This window comes from Mytilus trossulus, chromosome 2 (genome assembly GCF_036588685.1).
Source record: "Mytilus trossulus isolate FHL-02 chromosome 2, PNRI_Mtr1.1.1.hap1, whole genome shotgun sequence".
Lineage (NCBI taxonomy): Eukaryota > Metazoa > Mollusca > Bivalvia > Mytilida > Mytilidae > Mytilus > Mytilus trossulus.
Window position 1 is genome coordinate 96,944,989 of NC_086374.1, and position 18,163 is coordinate 96,963,151.

Here is an 18,163-nt window from a genome sequence, read left to right on the forward strand (position 1 = left end):
ATATTAAAAAAACAAAATATTCTTTCAGATACCAAAATTTAGCTGAAATACCAGACGTAAGAACAACAAGATATGGCTTGAAATCTTTCAGATATTCTGCTGCCAAACTATGGAATGAGTTGCCGAACCACTTTAGAACTGAAACATCTTTTACCCAATTCAAGAGTCTAATAAATTCATGGAATGGCAACTCATGCCATTGCAATGCATGTGCATAGTTTTATATTTTATGTTATAGCTTGAAATATAATAGTGCTGCTTCTTGTGAATGTTTGCTAAGCTTTTTATAATTTGTGAATGCTGTGCTTTAGTTTTTATGTTTGCTTTTAGTGCTTATGCATGTGTATAATATAGTATTTAATAGTGCAGCCTAAATGTGCATGAAATGTATGTTCTATGTCTTTTATGTTTTAATATTTGTATTGTGTATTATTGTTATGTAAATGTATGCGTTTGTCGGCCAGTTATAAAAGCTCAGAGAGCTTATGTTTATTTGTTATATGACATGCCGACTATAAATAAAGCTTTGAATTGAATTGCATGTTCCATACTGTGGACTATATGCAACTTAAAGGGGATGAGGGAGTCAGGGAAACTGTCAACAAATGTTGTATGCAGTGTTGCTAGGATTAAGGAATAACATCTTGCTAAGTAGCAGTGTACACGAAGATCAATCCTACACCAATTATTCTGACAAGTCTTTTCCCTTTTCCTTAACAGTGTGCCATGATAGGAAATTTTGAAAAATTCTCATCAAATTGAAATTCAATCTTGCATGAAAACAGATCTTTTCGGTCATTTGAGTCAGCAGCAGTCTTATTGGCATATTGAAGCCTAGTCAAGAAGGTTGGCGCCTACAAACTAGTTTTAACCACCACATTATGTATGTTCCGTCTCAGTCAGTTGCATGTGTTTGAGCTAGTGTTTTGGTCATTTGTTTTTTCGTTCATAAGTTGTCAGTTGCCTGTGTTTGAGCTATAGAGTGTTGGTCATTTGTTTTTTCGTTCATAAATTGTCAGTTGCCTGTGTTTGAGCTATAGTGTTTTGGTCATTTGTTTTTTCGTTCATAAATTGTCAGTTGCCTGTGTTTGAGTTATAGAGTGTTGGTCATTTGTTTTTTCGTTCATAAATTGTCAGTTGCCTGTGTTTGAGCTATAGAGTGTTGGTCATTTGTTTTTTCGTTCATAAATTGTCAGTTGCCTGTGTTTGAGCTATAGAGTGTTGGTCATTTGTTTTTTCGTTCATAAATTGTCAGTTGCCTGTGTTTGAGCTATAAGAGTGTTGGTCATTTGTTTTTACGTTTATAAATTGTCAGTTGCCTGTGTTTGAGCTATAGAGTGTTGGTCATTTGTTTTTTCGTTCATAAATTGTCAGTTGCCTGTGTTTGAGCTATAGAGTGTTGGTCATTTGTTTTTTCGTTCATAAATTGTCAGTTGCCTGTGTTTGAGCTATAGAGTGTTGGTCATTTGTTTTTTCGTTCATAAATTGTCAGTTGCCTGTGTTTGAGCTATAGAGTGTTGGTCATTTGTTTTTTCGTTCATAAATTGTCAGTTGCCTGTGTTTGAGCTATAGAGTGTTGGTCATTTGTTTTTTCGTTCATAAATTATCAGTTGCCTGTGTTTGAGCTATAGAGTGTTGGTCATTTGTTTTTTCGTTCATAAATTATGCTGTTAATTTTCTCGTTTACCTCGATTGATTGATTGATGGTTGGTTGTTTAACGTCCATTGGCAAATATTTCATGCATATTCAGGACGATTGTCATTTCGAAGCCAGCATTCATATTAAGCTGACTATGCCGTTGTGGCTTTGCACATTGATGAAGGCCTTATGGTGAGCTATCATGAGTTGGTAATATCTGTGTGATTTGGTCTCTTGTGGACAGTTGTCTCAGTGGCAATCAAACTACATGTTCTTACTCTTATACATATCTCTCCAACTCCAATGTCTGCAGCATATGCAAATCCTCAAGCATTCAATTTTCGATTTTTCAGCAAACATTGTTAAATTAAAAAGTGTGGCTCTTCAAAAAGAACGTCTTTCTTTTTAATAATTTTATTAACATTTTCATAGAGATTCAATTTATCACAATCGTCTGCTGTTTTACAGTAATAAAAATAGCATTTATCAACAATTAAATATTACAATGTTTTACTTATGACACTTAGTATAGTGGCAAGTACATGTACAAGGATTTCCTATTATTTACAAATACAATTCGAGTGTCCTACTTCTTGAACTGTCATCAACATATATATTATTGTCAATCATAATGACCTTCACCTTTTATATGAACTCTTCCCTTAGGCAAAGAGAAACAATACATCCATCAAAATTGAATAGACAAACACGGTCATAGTAGAATTAGGTCTATTGCTCAACTGTAAAGGAAAATACATAGCATATAAACTTGATGGAAGTTTTAAATGACCTTGACTTGATGTGGTCATGAGCACTCATAAATGGTTAATACAGCCATGGATTGGTCAAACTTTTAAGTACCCTGTGACCACTTTTTTAAGCGACCATGCAATTTCTTTTCTCTCATCCTTCAACTTCTAGATCTACATGTATACTTATAAAATTAATTTCCTTTTATATTTAGCAGGTAACCATGACAAAATCCACATGCAATGTTGGTGCCCTATATAATGGAAGTTTGAAAGTCAAACAGAAATACAAGATCGAATTTGAAAGCTCTTAGCAACAATGAACCAAGTTTACAAGATGAACTTTTCTAGATATTGATCTGTTTACTGTGATAATGATAGCTTAAATTTATCTTATTTGTACAAAGCAAATAATAATTCTATCTAGAACTGGTGACATCTTGTACCAAAAATCAATTATTCATATAAAACAATTAATTATCGAACTACCCATATATATATATCTATAAAAGAATGGCTGTACAATCTCTTAGAAAAAGGTGTATTCTTTCTATATCAAAATCCATATAGCACATATTCCATTCTTTATATCCTAGGTAAATATTCCAAGATGTTGATGAGGATGTCATTTTAGCGTAGTGATAATTTGAATAGATAAATGTTTGAATTACTCTATGGGTAACTTTTTACATTCTATTATCCCAATTCATCAAAATACAACCATACAGTAAATATGTTCGGAGGTACAGTGAATGATTTTAAATATACAATTAAAAGTTTGTACCTTAAATAATGTTACAATTTAATGAAATGATGAATTTTATAAGGTGATGTACCCCAATTGTGTAATGTTCAATTTTATAATCTAAACATCTAAAACAGTAGTCCGAACAATAACTTCTGTAACGGCATATGGATCACAATTAGACGATGGACGTCTATCTTCCAAATATCCACAGCCTTCTTCAGCTACTTGACGTGGAATTCTTATACTTGCACCGCGATTTGCTACACCAGCAGAAAAGTCATGTATACTCGAGGTTTCATGGAAACCTGTCAGACGGCGTTCGTTATCTTTGCCTTCTTTAGGATCATAAGCTTTGATGTGACGAACATGATGTTTAGAAAGTCTTTCAATGGCAACCTCAATGACCCTAAAAGTAAAATAAAAACAATATTTTAGAAAAAATATTATTTCATATTGTCAATTTTTTTCTGGAGGTTTTCTAAATCAAATGTACCATCTTTAATATTGCTCAAAATAGTTCTTCTATGCCAGTATTTATTAATCTTTTAACACATTAGATTTGAAAGAATCAACACTGTTTATCAAGTTTACCAAGGTAATTTTAAATATTAAAGTCTCTCTTGTAACATTTTAAGACATAATTGCCTACTTGTGTAGAGAATCAAAATAAGTGTGGACACATATAAATGACACGTACTTAATTCCTTCAGGATCTCTCATTGCTTGAGTACTGTAGTTACAATGAGCACCTGCACCATTCCAGTCTCCTTCAATTGGTTTGGGGTCTAAAGTGACAACAACACCAAATTCTTCTGCCACACGGTGCAACAAATATCTTCCTACCCACAAATGGTCTCCCATATCAATACCCTCACATGGTCCGACCTGGAACTCCCATTGGGCAGGCATTACTTCAGCATTACATCCTGCAATCTTAACGCCAGCATAAAGACAGGCTCTGTAATGTGCCTCAACAATATCACGACCATATACCTTATTAGCACCAACACCACAGTAGTATGGACCTAAAAGATGAAATCATAATTATTTCAGAGCAAATAGTAATTTCATCATATGCATGTTGCTATTCAGTAACAAGACAGATTTACTTAGTCAGACAATATGACAGTGGACACATGTACAATGAAGATTAGTAAATTTTTTGACATACTTTTATTTTTTTGAACAGAACATTTAAAAATATTTTTTGCTCAACTTTAATGTCTTCAGCTACATTGTACACAATTTATCTGGAAATGCACACGATCTTGGAATGAGAGGTTGTTGCTGCTTAATTGCAAAATTAAATAATTTGAACGTTATTGTAATTATAATTTTATTGTACCTTGTGGACCAGGAAATCCATTTTTAGGCCAACCATATGGATGTCCGTCAACATCTAACAATGTATATTCTTGTTCAATACCAAACCACGGATGGGTATCTTTAGCCTGTTCCATAACCTGAGCACAGGTATGCCTTTTGTTACTTTCTGAAAACAGGAGAAAAAATCTTTAATAACAGTCTCATGTATAAAAATATTACTATGCGTCATGCATGCTAGATTCCTTTATGTAAACAATAAAATAGTTTAAAATCTTTTCTTGGAATATAACAAAAGTCTCTCAAAATGTGCATTTGTAAGTTTAAATTTCATAATTGATATGTTTGTATGATTTAAATATAATCTGACAATGAACTCCTTACAATTGAAAACAAAGATTACCAGGAATTTCAGGTCAATACTTTTTTTTTATACATGTACTAAACAATATTTTCCAAAAACAACAGCCTTTCTTGTTAAAAACTGAACTTTGAGTTGTCTGATGTATAAACTGTATCAAAAATACACAAAACATAATAGTCTATTTTCAAACTATTATTTTTTACACAAGTATAAAAATGTTTCAAATAAACTGTTTCCCTTGAACAGGCTTCCTTTACATACATTCTAAAGGAACTATTTCAAAATTGTGTAAATATTTCTCAGGTGTTTATATTTAATAAAATTTCTTACCTGCTGGCTTTTTGTTATACTTGAGTACATCGCACAACACCAATTTGTGTGGTCCCCTTCTAAAAGGATCTTTGAAGATTGCCACAGGGTTTAAGTACATGTCTGAATTTGAGCCTTCAGCTTGATAAGTACTTGAACCATCATAGTTCCATACTGGACATTCTAAATAAAACAATGATCTTCAGTCAGTTTATAGTTTTGAGAAGCATATTATAGTACATACCAATGGTGCATAACTTTTGTATGCATGATTAGGCTGTGAAAATTTCTTCACATAATATTATACATGTAGGACTTTTGAGAATTGTGTTTTGTGAATCTTTATTTTACATATTAAAGTTTTAATAAGGAAAGAAAAAGATGAAAATCCAAAAAAAGACTGCAAAGAGGCTGTTCAAGTATGCTTGAAAATTTTTATATAAATTTTTAATACCCTCCCCCCCCTTTTTCAGTGGCAGATCCAACAATTTTTAAAAGGGGGATATATATATCTTAAATCAAAAACCCTCCCCCTCCAACCTCTGGCTAATCCAGCAATCTTTAAAATTTGACCCCGTTCAAATGCATTGATCATCAATAAAAGGGGGGATCTAACACCAGGTAACCCCCAACCCATCCTTTAGCACCTATCCACCAATCTTCATGTATTTTTAGGTTTTTCGGCTGAATCTATTTTTTTGAATTTGTTTTTTGCAAAAGGTAGTACATGTAATTAGATTTACTGTTTGCCAGATGCAACCATTTGCATAGGCGGATCCAGGGGCCCAGGCTCCCCCATTCATGGGAAAAATTTGGTCGATTATATACGGAATCACTGAAGCACAACTTGAGTGGGGCCCCCCTTATGAAAATGTCTGGATCCGCCACTGATCTGTTAAGTTTGCAATACTGGATAAAACTGGTTATACACCCTTGACATACTGGTCCACTGTTAAAATTCTAAAAGGGTTAGGTCATAAACAAACTGGTTAATACTGGTCCATTCAAATTCAGAAAGGATGAGGTAAAAAAAAAGTAAACATAATTTTTTTTCAACTCCTAGCTTGTAAGCAAAGCATTGAACTTGGAAGGGTGGGCTGCTCCAGTCATTCCTCTATAAATTTTCCAACAAAATGTAGAAAAGGGGGGCTGATGTCAGAGAGGGTTGATCGGAAAGGAAAATCCAACAGTAATTTTATCCACCTAACAATGTTAATCAGAATTTTTACCTTTGGGTTCCTTTGGTTCGGATTCCATGGTACGACATTTACTCCTGATGCCTTCACCAGTGCCATCTATCCACAAATATTCACACATTACTCGACCCTTCTCCTCCAAGTCCATATACCGACTCAAAATCTCTTTACTCACATGAACTTGAGTCATTTTGGAGATTTAAGTTCCTGAATTAAAAATAAATTATCTTGTCATTAAAAAGTTCAATACATTCTTCATAAAAAAAAAATACAATTGCATTTGGAGATCAACTCTGTTTAATGATAAAGACCAAAAGCTTCAAGAAAACTCTTAAATTTGGGGTATAGAGTAGGTTGCCAAAAAAATATATGGAACAGATCTGATAACAATAGCACCCCCCCCCCCCCAAAAAAAATGGGATTTTTCAACATACATATGTATATATGTCATATGCATGTATGTCAGAATAAATTGATATTTTTATTCTAACATATATACAGAAAAAACACTGCATTAAACCAAGGACTTATAATATTAGACTATATACGTCCCTAATTAAACAAAAACAGATTTTGTTCTCAAGAGTCCCCTACTTTCTTGAATACTAATCTGAAGTCAAATCAGTGAGTTTTGTAAAACTGTTTATACTGGAAAATTCCAGTATTTTTATTATAATTTGATCTATATTAAAAATAAAGTTTCTATATAAAGTCGTTTTCAACATATACCATTTTCTTTTAACTATATCCCTTTTATTAAAATTGCAATTTCTGATTTCTTTGTTGGTATCGATTATGATTGCATCATAACATTTGTGGGGGTTTCCTACTTATTGACCCCGATCAGCTGTTTTGCGGTCACGATTGCATCACCGACTGCACTTTCGACTATCATGCGCAAATCAGCTGATTTAATCTATTCATATAATTTGCTGAAATTTATATTTATCACACAAATATACACGATTGTTTAAAATAAAATCGACAAACCTTGTCTGTAATCATCTTTTATATAATTTTCACAAAAATTACTTTAATTTTACGATAGTATAGTGTTGATATTTTAAATGTCTAAATGTGGTCACTGTTTATTAAAGTAAGTGAATTCTAAATATGGAAATATTAAAACTTACCTTTAAAGTAAATTATGTAAAAATTAGAAAAAATATCCGCATCAAAACATTTACACAACTTATCCCTTTCAATTCTTCTTTTCAACTAAAAATTTTTCCGCGGTGAGCATTGAATGACCCTCGTAGTTGTCTCATGATTACAACGATTTCATTGGTTAATTTTACTATGGCTGAATTAACAATGATTTTTGCAGCAGGTTATTGAAATGATTTTGTGTCCTTGACCTTGTAGTTTGCGTGTTATCTCTTTTTCCATGATAACTGATTCTGCTATATAAGCTGATTTATATATAATTAGGGTCAAAATATTTGACGATATTTATCGGGTAATTATTTATAAGACCTGGGGCACCCAAAACGGAGGCATCATCAAATTTTTGAGTAGTTGCGTGTGTTGGAATACTAATCTATGGACCACAGACAGAGCGGGTGTACTACTAAATATTTATCTTATATTTCTAAATGTTTATTCACAATAAAGATCAACATAGAAACATTCATTATAACCAGCTAGTACTACTATTATGTGGTAGACCATATTTCACATGATAACCAATATATATATAAGTATTTTTACAAATCATAGCGAGTGACTTGGATGGAGAGTTTCAACTTGTCTCATTGGCACTCATACAACATCTTCTTCATATCTATTAAGATTGTTTTATTGTTTTATTGGCAAGCGCACAAATTGTCAATTCGTAACTCAAAATTATTGTGTTATTTTTATTTTTCCCACCAGCAATAAAAAGTTATGGACTATTCATTGCATATTATATTGTATCAAGGATTTAAATTAAAAGATTCCCATTTTATTTTTTTCTCGGCTAGATGGGTAAGCCGAAAACATAAGACCGTCAGGGAAGTTGCAAGTTAAAACAGGGTATATCAAAAACTGTCGCCGATCCAGTGGCGGATCAAGAAGTTTTCACAAGTAGCTATAGGGTCCACTGACTCGGCCTAAGAGGGGTCTGCTTTGATCAAGCATACTTACGAAAGTAGAGATCATGAACTGAAGTTGTATCATGATAGAAAGAAATCAATTTTTTTTAAAACTTATATATTCAGGCATTACATAACCTATTTACCAGAAACTACTGTCAGTTGAAAGTGAAAAAAAAGTCCAAGTTATCAGAACCAATTAATTTCAACTACAAAAGTTTATAAGTATGTTATCCCATCAGGAGTCAATTTTACAAAAGAACTTCAGGAACAATTCAGTATCCTTACGATCAATCTAACTTTAAACATAAAGTAATAACTAACTCACTGGTATTATGATACTAAATCAGTATAATCCGTCCTACACGCACTTCAATACTTGACTGATATTTTTTAGTGTTATCCAGTTCTAAGACTATTACATCACGGGTAGACCCACTGAAATTAAGTTATCAACCCGGGATTTAATTTTCTACGAAACATGACACAATTCTCTAAATATACCTACCTATATCTGCTTTTGTTTGTTTTTCATTGTGTTTTTTAATTTTTAGATAATTGAAATTAAATATTTGGACTCGTGACGGTACAGTGACATTGAATAGTCGGTTACTTCCTTATTCATATTAGTATAATCTGACATTATGATATCCTTGCAGACGTCATTTGAATTTTCATTTTTTGTTCTCTTACATTGCGTGACTGTCGTACATTCAAGTCCGTAGAATTTGTATAGTAAAACGTCATCCTTGGTAGATCTAGTATCTTGTCCAGAAACGTTTCACAATTCGAGTTTGACTTTATTTATGTATGTACCTTTATTTACATATAGCAAAAAAGATGTGGTATGATTGCCAATGAGACAACTATCCACAACAGACATGTTTACTAAAACTCCTAATGTTATTGACACTTCGCAAAGTATCGAATTTCTGGTTTCTTCAAGGTATTTTTCCATTGCAAAACGCATTTACCTAATTTAAAAAGTCACAATAAACAAGTTACATGTTGGGTAATTACAATTCCAGTCGACAATTAGGATGGTCGCTGTTTTGGTTATTTGTTATTTGATGGAAATAAACAAGCTATATGTCTCTGATAAAAAGAAAATTTAATTTTGAAAGCGAGAACACACCATATGATCAGAGACATATAATACAATTGTATTATATGTCTCTGATATGATTTTATGCCCTTTATGGGCCCTGTCATTTGGGAAATAAAAATATTCTATTTTATTCTATTCTATGTTGTTGTGGCTAATGTTTGTATAGTGAGATCAGAGACATAAAATACATATTGTATTATATGTCTCTGGTGAGACTATACAAATCCTTGTGGCTTAAAAATGAAATTAAAATCTTCATAACTCAATTAACCGTTGAAGATTTGTGACGAAATAAACAACGGTACGCGAATAAGTTAAATCAGAAACATATCACATATTGTATTATATGTCTCTTGTTAGATCTATGTATCTGGTCCACTCCTATCAATAAAATTTACCCGTCTTGTTCTGGGAAAATCTTCTGAGGTTTTGTTAGCACCTCATGATTTAAATTATTTCTGGAATAAGATTAAAGTCATGATAACGTGGGATACTTCTTTTCTATCGATAGTTTCGAGGAAGTTAAATTAAACTCAAGAATTTTATCCATACGAATTTACCACTTCATATTTAACGCTGGGTTATTTTAATAAGCTTTAAATGTCTGCGATACAGTCTATTTTAAACTTTTCTCTTCTATAAATAGATAGGTGTTTTTAAAAGTGTGTAACTTGCATCAGACCTACACGTGAACAGCGTGACGGAAAATAACACTATTCCAGTTTTTACTGGTTTACGTTCCAAATGTGAAAAAAAATTCTTTTCTATATTTCATTTGAATATATTATTGTCTGTATTTGGATCACGCCTCTATATTGTGCTCTTTTCAATTGAATTAAATTATACATGATCATACATGCCAATGATTCGTATGGTCACTATACAAATCCTTGTACATGCTTAAAGAGGGACGAAAGAGTGCCAAAGAGACAGTCAAACTCATAAATCTAAAGTAAACTGACAACTTGGCTAACTAGAACATACAGTAGCAAAGTGCTCTCGTACTTTGTCATGAACAAAGATATTATCTGATCATTCTCTTACGAATAAACAAATGTTTGGTTCGATCAATAAATTTACTGACCTTGAGAAAGGAAATCGATTATATACTACGACTTATACAACAATGTCATTGGGTAATGTGTCAGCTAAATGGCAACTAATGAATTACAGTGGAAATATTATAACATAGGTATTCGGTTAAAACATTGAAAAGGGGGGGGGGGCTTAAATACTTTTAATTGATAAGAGACTGATTGCCGATGGGGTTCTGTTTGTCACTTCAACCTTTTCATAGAATTAAGACTATGAATAGATATGAATAGATATGAAGTGCCTCCACCCATAATCAAACTGGAGGTTAAAACATGATTTTTCTCTTCAGAGATGTATGTATATTCATTGATTTAACCCATACAACAGTCTATGAGTTTTTCAAATGCAAAGTCACAGGTTTCAGAGGCGGATTTAGGGGGGGGGGGGGGGGGGGCAGGGGCCCCCTTTTTGGGAAAAAATTTGGTTGCTTATATAGGGAATCATTGAAGCGTGTGACTGGAACGGGCACCCTCTCAATAGAACTCATTCAACTATGAAAATTCAACTGAGGTCAAGATAAGATGTACCCAACCAGACAAATCAGGTCTAAATCAGATGAACCCAACCAGACTAATCAGGTCTAAATCGGATGAACCCAACCAGACAAATCAGGTCTAAATCAGATGAACCCAACCACACAAATCAGGTCTAAATCAGATGAACCCAACCAGACAAATCAGGTCTAAATCAGATGAACCCAACCAGACAAATCAGGTCTAAATCGGATGAACCCAACCAGACAAATCAGGTCTAAATCGGATGAACCCAACCAGACAAATCAGGTCTATATCGGATGAATCCAACCAGACAAATCAGGTCTAAATCGGATGAACCCAACCAGACAAATCAGGTCTAAATCAGATGAACCCAACCAGACAAATCAGGTCTAAATCAGATGAACCCAACCACACAAATCAGGTCTAAATCGGATGAACCCAACCAGAGAAATCAGGTCTAAATCGGATGAACCCAACCAATGACTTTCTATACTAAATTACTATGTTAGTATAGAAAGTCCCTGACCCAACCAGACCTAAATATACATTTTACAAGCATTTTATACACCAAATATAGTTGATCTCTTAGTGTCTGAGAACCAGTCATACCCAGAAAACTAAACTTTACCCAATAAACCATGTAAATGAGGTCAAGGTCAGATATAATCTTCTGCAATAACATGTACAAATTATTAACAGTTCAATATTTTTGACCTATAGCTGATAGTATCTAAGATAGACTTGTCCACAAGACTTTAATCTTGATCTCTGATCCATGAGGTCACATACAGTGTACATATGACAGACAGAAATCAGTGGTGGATCCAGAATTTTTCACAACTGGGGGCGCACTGACTTCTTCAGTCCCGCTTCAGTGATTCCTATAATTATAAACAACCAATTTTTTTCCAAAAAGGGGGGACCCCCCTAAATCCGCCTCTGGAAATGTAACTGATTTGTATACAATAAAGGTATGAGTCAATTAGGTCATCTTTCTTCTTGGATATTATGCACAAAAGTAACACTTGATTAGCATCCCTATTCCTCTCAATCTGAGACTTTTATCATAGGGGACAAACAAAACATTGATATAAATTTTTGAATTTAAGTTCTAAAGATATAATCAAAATTTTCACCAATTCATTTGTGTGCTTAATAATTAAGGCTTAATTATGCATGTGATGTAAAGGGACCTATATTTTAGTGTATCTACCTACCACCCTAGTTGGTTGTGTGACACTTAAAGAAAGAATTGACAGAAATTACAATCTCATAATTAAATTAACATGGTTTAAGCTTGCCACTTTGATACATGATTCAGACACTCGGCTGTTTAGTCTTTTGATCCTAAATGTAATGTGCTTGTGAGATGAGAAAAGCAGCAAATACAATGTTGAGATCTTTTGGTTTTAGCCAATTGGTAATCTTGAACAAATAACCTCAGCCCTGTCACACCCAAAATCAAGCACTTTACCTTGAAACAAACTAAGCAGTTTAACTTTTGTTTAAGAAACCCTCTCATATAGGTATATTTTATCAAATTACATCAATTTTGCAACAAGATTCTTTTCTTGGAGATCTAAAAATAAACTTGAATGAAGGATTCTGACCTTTCTTGTAACTACACTGACAAGAAATATGTGGAAAATACAGTATTTGTAGTCCAAAAGCCAAATTTTTATTAGGTTTGTTTTTCAGTATTGTTGCTACTCATAAGGCACTGATCACTATCGTTCAACAACTTTTCAGTACAAATATCATTGTATTTTTACATTTTGAATGCTTTGTGACTAGTCTTGCCTGTGTAATGCTGGAAAAGTAAACCAAGTAGACATCAGTTTTTCTGTTAGATTTTATTTTCTATGCCTCTACTGCTGAGAAGCACAAGTGTTACAATTTTTGCATAGATTACAAAAATGAAATGAATGACTACAAATATACAAAATATTCTTATGAAAAAATACAAAATATTATTGTTGACTAAATCTATTTATAGATTAATTACATTGTCAACATAGAATGGACAATTAACACTTTGTCATAATTGTATAACCAATACTGACTACATATTGTGTCTCTTTATGTTGAATTTTATTGGAATTCTTAAACAAGTAGGCCCAAGAGAAATAAAGAATATTGAGAACAGGAAGGACTTTTAGAGTAAATTGGTCCCTATGTTTCACAACTTTGCAGGATTTTGGCCTACAGTTGTATGAAGTATGAAAAACAAAAACTTTCTCCCCAGCCTGTCACAAAGAACACCCATAATAATCACAATATTAAAATTCACAAAATGTGAATTGTTTATTACTATGGTTGAATGGAAGAACTTTCAGCAGCAAATAAAATCAATGAAAACATGAAATAAAATGATCTGCCAATGACTTAATTTGTATTTCATTGTTTCTTTGAGGACAGAATTTTCTCAAGTAAGGAGGTAATTATGACGTTTAAAACTTTGAAAAGTAGTTTAAATTTGCATGACTAAATAACAGATTTTCATTGGTTGACATAACACAATTCAGAGTTTTTACATCAATAAATCATTATGTTGTCAATTTATGTTTTAATTTTCTGATCAGATGACGGGAGTTCATTAGACTAATAGAGTGTTATCAAAATCAATCAAATTTTAAGTGAATTAATTTTTGATTGAGATATGAAGGTACATATTAAATAGGAATGGTTAATTAAAGTTGATGCAGATCTTCTGTTTTAACACAGTATAGTAAAAAGTAAAAGGATCTAATTGTCTAACGAAAAAAAACAATTTCAATATTTTTGGAAATTTATGGCATCAATTGTAGTATTTATCCCTTTTATAAATGTTATATCTCTTATTCCCAGAAATAATTATTTTTGTTATTCGTGATATCAATAAAAACCTAAAATCCTGATTTCCATGTGCACAACCTTCCAAAAGATAGTCATATTCAATACAGACTATAAAATAATAGTCATTTATTTCAAACATTTAGAAGACGGGAGACATAAATCAACAAGTTCAGTAATTCATTAACAAATTTGTCAAAATGGATTGATTCTTGAGAAAACAAAAACTGATTTAATGCCACATTCAAAACACAAAACAGCAATTTCATTAAACATATTTTTTTGCTAAAATCAGATCTTATAACAAATATAAAACATAACTTATTTATAAACAATATATAATAATATCATGTAAACCTTGGGGGATTTTACAGGGGCAAATATTGAGTTTCTTTAAAGTATAACGACTTGTACAAGATCTAATAAATATAATAAATAAAAAATTCTGTACATTGTATACAATGTAATAAATAAATAGTCATCTACAGATATAAACAGATGCTGCCCTCTAAGAATATACAAACTATATCTTGTAAAATATAAAGCTGACGAATTATTTGGAGTAATTTCCCTTTACAGTTAATATTTACACAGTATTTCAAGCATCAGAGTTGCCACAAATGTGACTCATCAAAAGCACTGATAAGATACTTTCAAAAGAGTATAGGTAATTTATTTAATAAACACACTGGGGGACCAGAAAAATGTTGAATTAAGCAGGGTGTCAGAATACTCATGTTTTTTTCTACAAGGATAGGCATTTTGGGACAAACTGTTAGCTTCCCATAGCAGGTTAGGTTTTACATTTAAAATTTGGTACAGGCTGTAAGTTAACCATTTTGAAAATAATTTTTCCTTCTTTTTTTTTTTTTATTAAACTAGGGAACTTTAATAAAATTCTGAACTCCTAAAGTAACAACTTCAGAAAAGGAGTGGCTAAATAATGGTAGACTAAATATTTTGAACAGAGGAAAAATTAGACCAAAATGAACTTTTTACTGTACATTTGATAAAAAATGCCCTTCGATACAAAACTTGTTACTTGGAATGGAAAAAAAGATCGACTGTATTTTCTGGACAGTTTACTTAATTACATTGAACATTTTCAAAAATATAAATGTAGTAAATTTTAATTCACAAAAAGACAATTATCAATACAATATAATAAGTGGCACATAGAAACTTTGGCACTATAAACAAAATAGCACTGTATTTCCGTGATTTTATTATTCTATTGCCATGGTGAACATTTGCTTTGACATTTTTTTTAACTTAGTAAAACAAAAGGTTGGAGAATAAGTTTTTTCCTAGAATGTTCTTCTTGCCTTTAAAAATTCTGGATTTCCATTGAACTAAACATAAACTAACACAAATCATTAATGAAATCTTAAAAAATACAAAAACAAACAGCAGGGTGCACCTTTTAAAATCCTCTATTCAAATCAATGGAAATTTAAATGCCACAGTTTCAAAACACAATAATAAATGCATTTATCTGTCTTGTAATAAATATAATTAAACAGAACCGGATATATGTTTTCTTTTCTACGAAAAACAAACTAATCCATTTTAAAGTTTAAATGCTAATTCTGTGTATTAAACAAATATAAAGTTACACACAAATTTCACATACAGTAAGTATGATGATTCATCCAAGATTATATTTTCCAATCTCACTGCTTGAACAAATTTGATGAGTTTTAACTTCTGCCAAATATTTTCATCACCCTTTTCATTTTTGTCTTATTCTACAAAATTACAATCTCTAGAAAATAGTGGCTACAATCAATTCTCCATCATCAAACCATTATCTGAAAGAGTGTCTAGCAGGCATGGCAGCCTACTTGCAGTGTTGGTTGAGCCAGTTTTCTGATGACAAAGAGCATGCATCTTCGTTTTACAATTAAGAGTTAATTCCCCTTAGATCTTACAAAGAACAAAGATTAAAAGTTGTTTAGTTCTAAACTTACTATGGCAGCGTTTGAAATTTTGTTAAAATCTGAACTAAAGAGAAAAAAAATTGTGCCTTTTAAATACAATATTGTTAAATCTCACTATAATAACTAATAATGCTAACTGTAAAGGTGTTTTTCTTCAGTATACAACCAAAGTGAGGTGGGATTTCTTAAGGACGGATTTTTTTCAGCCATTTTAACGATGAGAATATTCAGCATTTTTTAATATGATGAAGTAATGATATGAAAATGACAGGACGGAATGTTTTTTCATATACGCCATTTCAACAGTGTTGATACATTTTTACTCATTCTCAATGTTAAACATGAGCAAAGGGAAGCAACTCAAATAAGTTTGAGCAAATGTTTTTGATGTATGGTTGCATTTTCAAATCCCTATACAATTGTTCTAAAAAAATTTAAATGTTTTTAAACTTCAAACAATGATATATAATTTTCTAAAATGATTTTGGTACCAAGTGCATCTTTCTTTTTAGGTACTTCATGATTTCACAAACTTAATTCAGTATTGTCCTTTTTATTCAAATATAAATTCCATAGGTCAATGTTTTTCTTCAATAGATCAGTTAACCAAGTAGCATTTGCAAATCTGAAACTAAAGTGAATGAATAACAGGAAAGTTGATCTAATAAATTCCATATTATTTTTTATCATAATGATGAATAAAATCTAGATATGACCTCCATAAATAGCACCACACAATATCACTGGATATCTCGCCTAACTTCTATACAAAAAATAAATAGTCCATCTATTTACAAAGTCTGTAACAATATCACATGACTACCACCTCCCGTACAAAATATCACATGAGTGTCACATGACAACCTTACTTGCTATATGTATGCAGCACAAACACCTTTCTTTCAGGACTTACAACCACCTACTCATGTTTTCATGATTCACCACATAGATCACACTCTGTTACTTTTCTTTTTCTGATACACTTTGTTCATAGTTTGAACAGTATCGTTCAATAACATGTCAAATATCGTATCAGTTAGTTGCATTTTGACAGCTAATTCATCCTCATCATAGTTTATCCATCGTGGTTCTTCTTCCCGTAATTCCTCAACAAGAATATTGTCTACATGATCCTTTCGTTTACGCACTGTCCATTTATTTCGGTCGGCTTTGCGAGAGCCATTCAAACCTAGAGTGTTTATCACAGCTTGCTGAACAATAGGAGTCAAATTCTCCATCGTATTGGGAGGCGAAGCACCTCTGAAATGTTTTTGTTGTCTACGTTTAGGTTTTTGCCACGGAGGCGGTTCATCCTCTTCATCTTTATAAATGTCTCTAATAACTTCCCCTGCCAAGTCAAAAAGTAATGTCTTAAACACACGTCTGCTATTACTATCCAAATCTCCATTAATGTCATCTTTTGAAAAATAATTATCTGGAATTTGAACATTGTCTAACGGTTCACCATGACGTCTCGACTGCCAATATATCTCGACAACATCTGCCACTATGCCACGCACTTCCTCAGACTCATGAGGCACTGCATAGTAAAGGTCTTCTGAATTCATTTTTTGAAGTTCAGCTTTCATAAGTCTTTGCTCTGTAATAATAAATATTTTGATTTGTTTATTCCATACTAATTGCTTGAAAGATATAATTAACTGTAAGATATGCACTAAATATTATGAACCATTCCAATGCATGTACAATGTATTTGTATAGTTTTTAGAGATGTGACTTAACATTTTTGATAGTCATATTATCACAAACGCAACAAAACAAATCATACCCATTCCTAGATGTACCACATTTGTTTAAAGTATATATGTTGATTCTAATGCTGAGTTCACACTTAATTCGAATTCGATTCACATTAACTAATTCGAATTAGTTTAATTCGCATTTGAAACGTTTTACATCCTAACTTCTATTCTAATTCGAATGCATGTCAAATTCGCTTTACTGTCCAAACGACGTTAACTTATAATTCATATTAAAAAAAACGTATTTCTAATACAAATTGACTAATTGGAATTAGTTAATTCGAATTACAAATGAAGAGTGTGTGAACGCGATAAGCGAATTAGCATTCGATTCGAACTCAATTCGAATTAAAAGTCCATGTGAACGAGGCATTAATTGTTTATGGGGTAATAGTTTTTGTGAATATCTTGTCTTTGTCAAAAGGAGGAAATCAATTTGCCTTGAACAAGTATTTCTCTCAATCTATGTAAATTATCACCAACAATTTTTTTTTTCTATGCATTTGAAATAATTTGCTTCTTGTA

At 32.1% G+C, this 18,163-nt stretch overlaps 2 protein-coding genes across 6 annotated transcripts in view; both read right to left on the reverse strand.

Annotated features, from left to right (window-relative positions):
* Positions 1 to 2,037: 2,037 nt before the first annotated feature.
* On the reverse strand, positions 2,038 to 8,863 carry LOC134708467 (glutamine synthetase-like). 3 transcript variants are annotated; one of them, XM_063569020.1, is made up of 6 exons: positions 8,732 to 8,863; positions 6,362 to 6,535; positions 5,154 to 5,315; positions 4,482 to 4,628; positions 3,834 to 4,161; positions 2,038 to 3,542 (listed from the first exon to the last, which is right to left on the reverse strand). In XM_063569020.1, the coding sequence occupies exons 2-6, from the start codon at positions 6,516 to 6,518 to the stop codon at positions 3,254 to 3,256; spliced, it is 1,083 nt and encodes a 360-aa protein (XP_063425090.1). In that variant the 5' UTR covers positions 6,519 to 6,535; positions 8,732 to 8,863; the 3' UTR covers positions 2,038 to 3,253. The 3 variants fall into 3 exon arrangements, with proteins under 3 accessions (XP_063425090.1, XP_063425089.1, XP_063425091.1); XM_063569019.1 differs by lacking the exon at positions 8,732 to 8,863 and adding an exon at positions 7,462 to 7,624; XM_063569021.1 differs by lacking the exon at positions 8,732 to 8,863 and adding an exon at positions 7,058 to 7,080.
* A 7,399-nt stretch (positions 8,864 to 16,262) lies between these two features.
* LOC134708469 (centrosome-associated protein 350-like) overlaps positions 16,263 to 18,163 on the reverse strand; it is a 108,463-nt gene continuing 106,562 nt past the window's right edge. For all 3 annotated transcript variants that reach the window (XM_063569022.1, XM_063569023.1, XM_063569024.1), the window contains one exon: positions 16,263 to 17,475. In XM_063569022.1, coding sequence (XP_063425092.1) covers positions 16,826 to 17,475 — 650 coding nt within the window. In that variant the 3' untranslated portion in view covers positions 16,263 to 16,825. The remainder of the gene's footprint in view (positions 17,476 to 18,163) is intronic.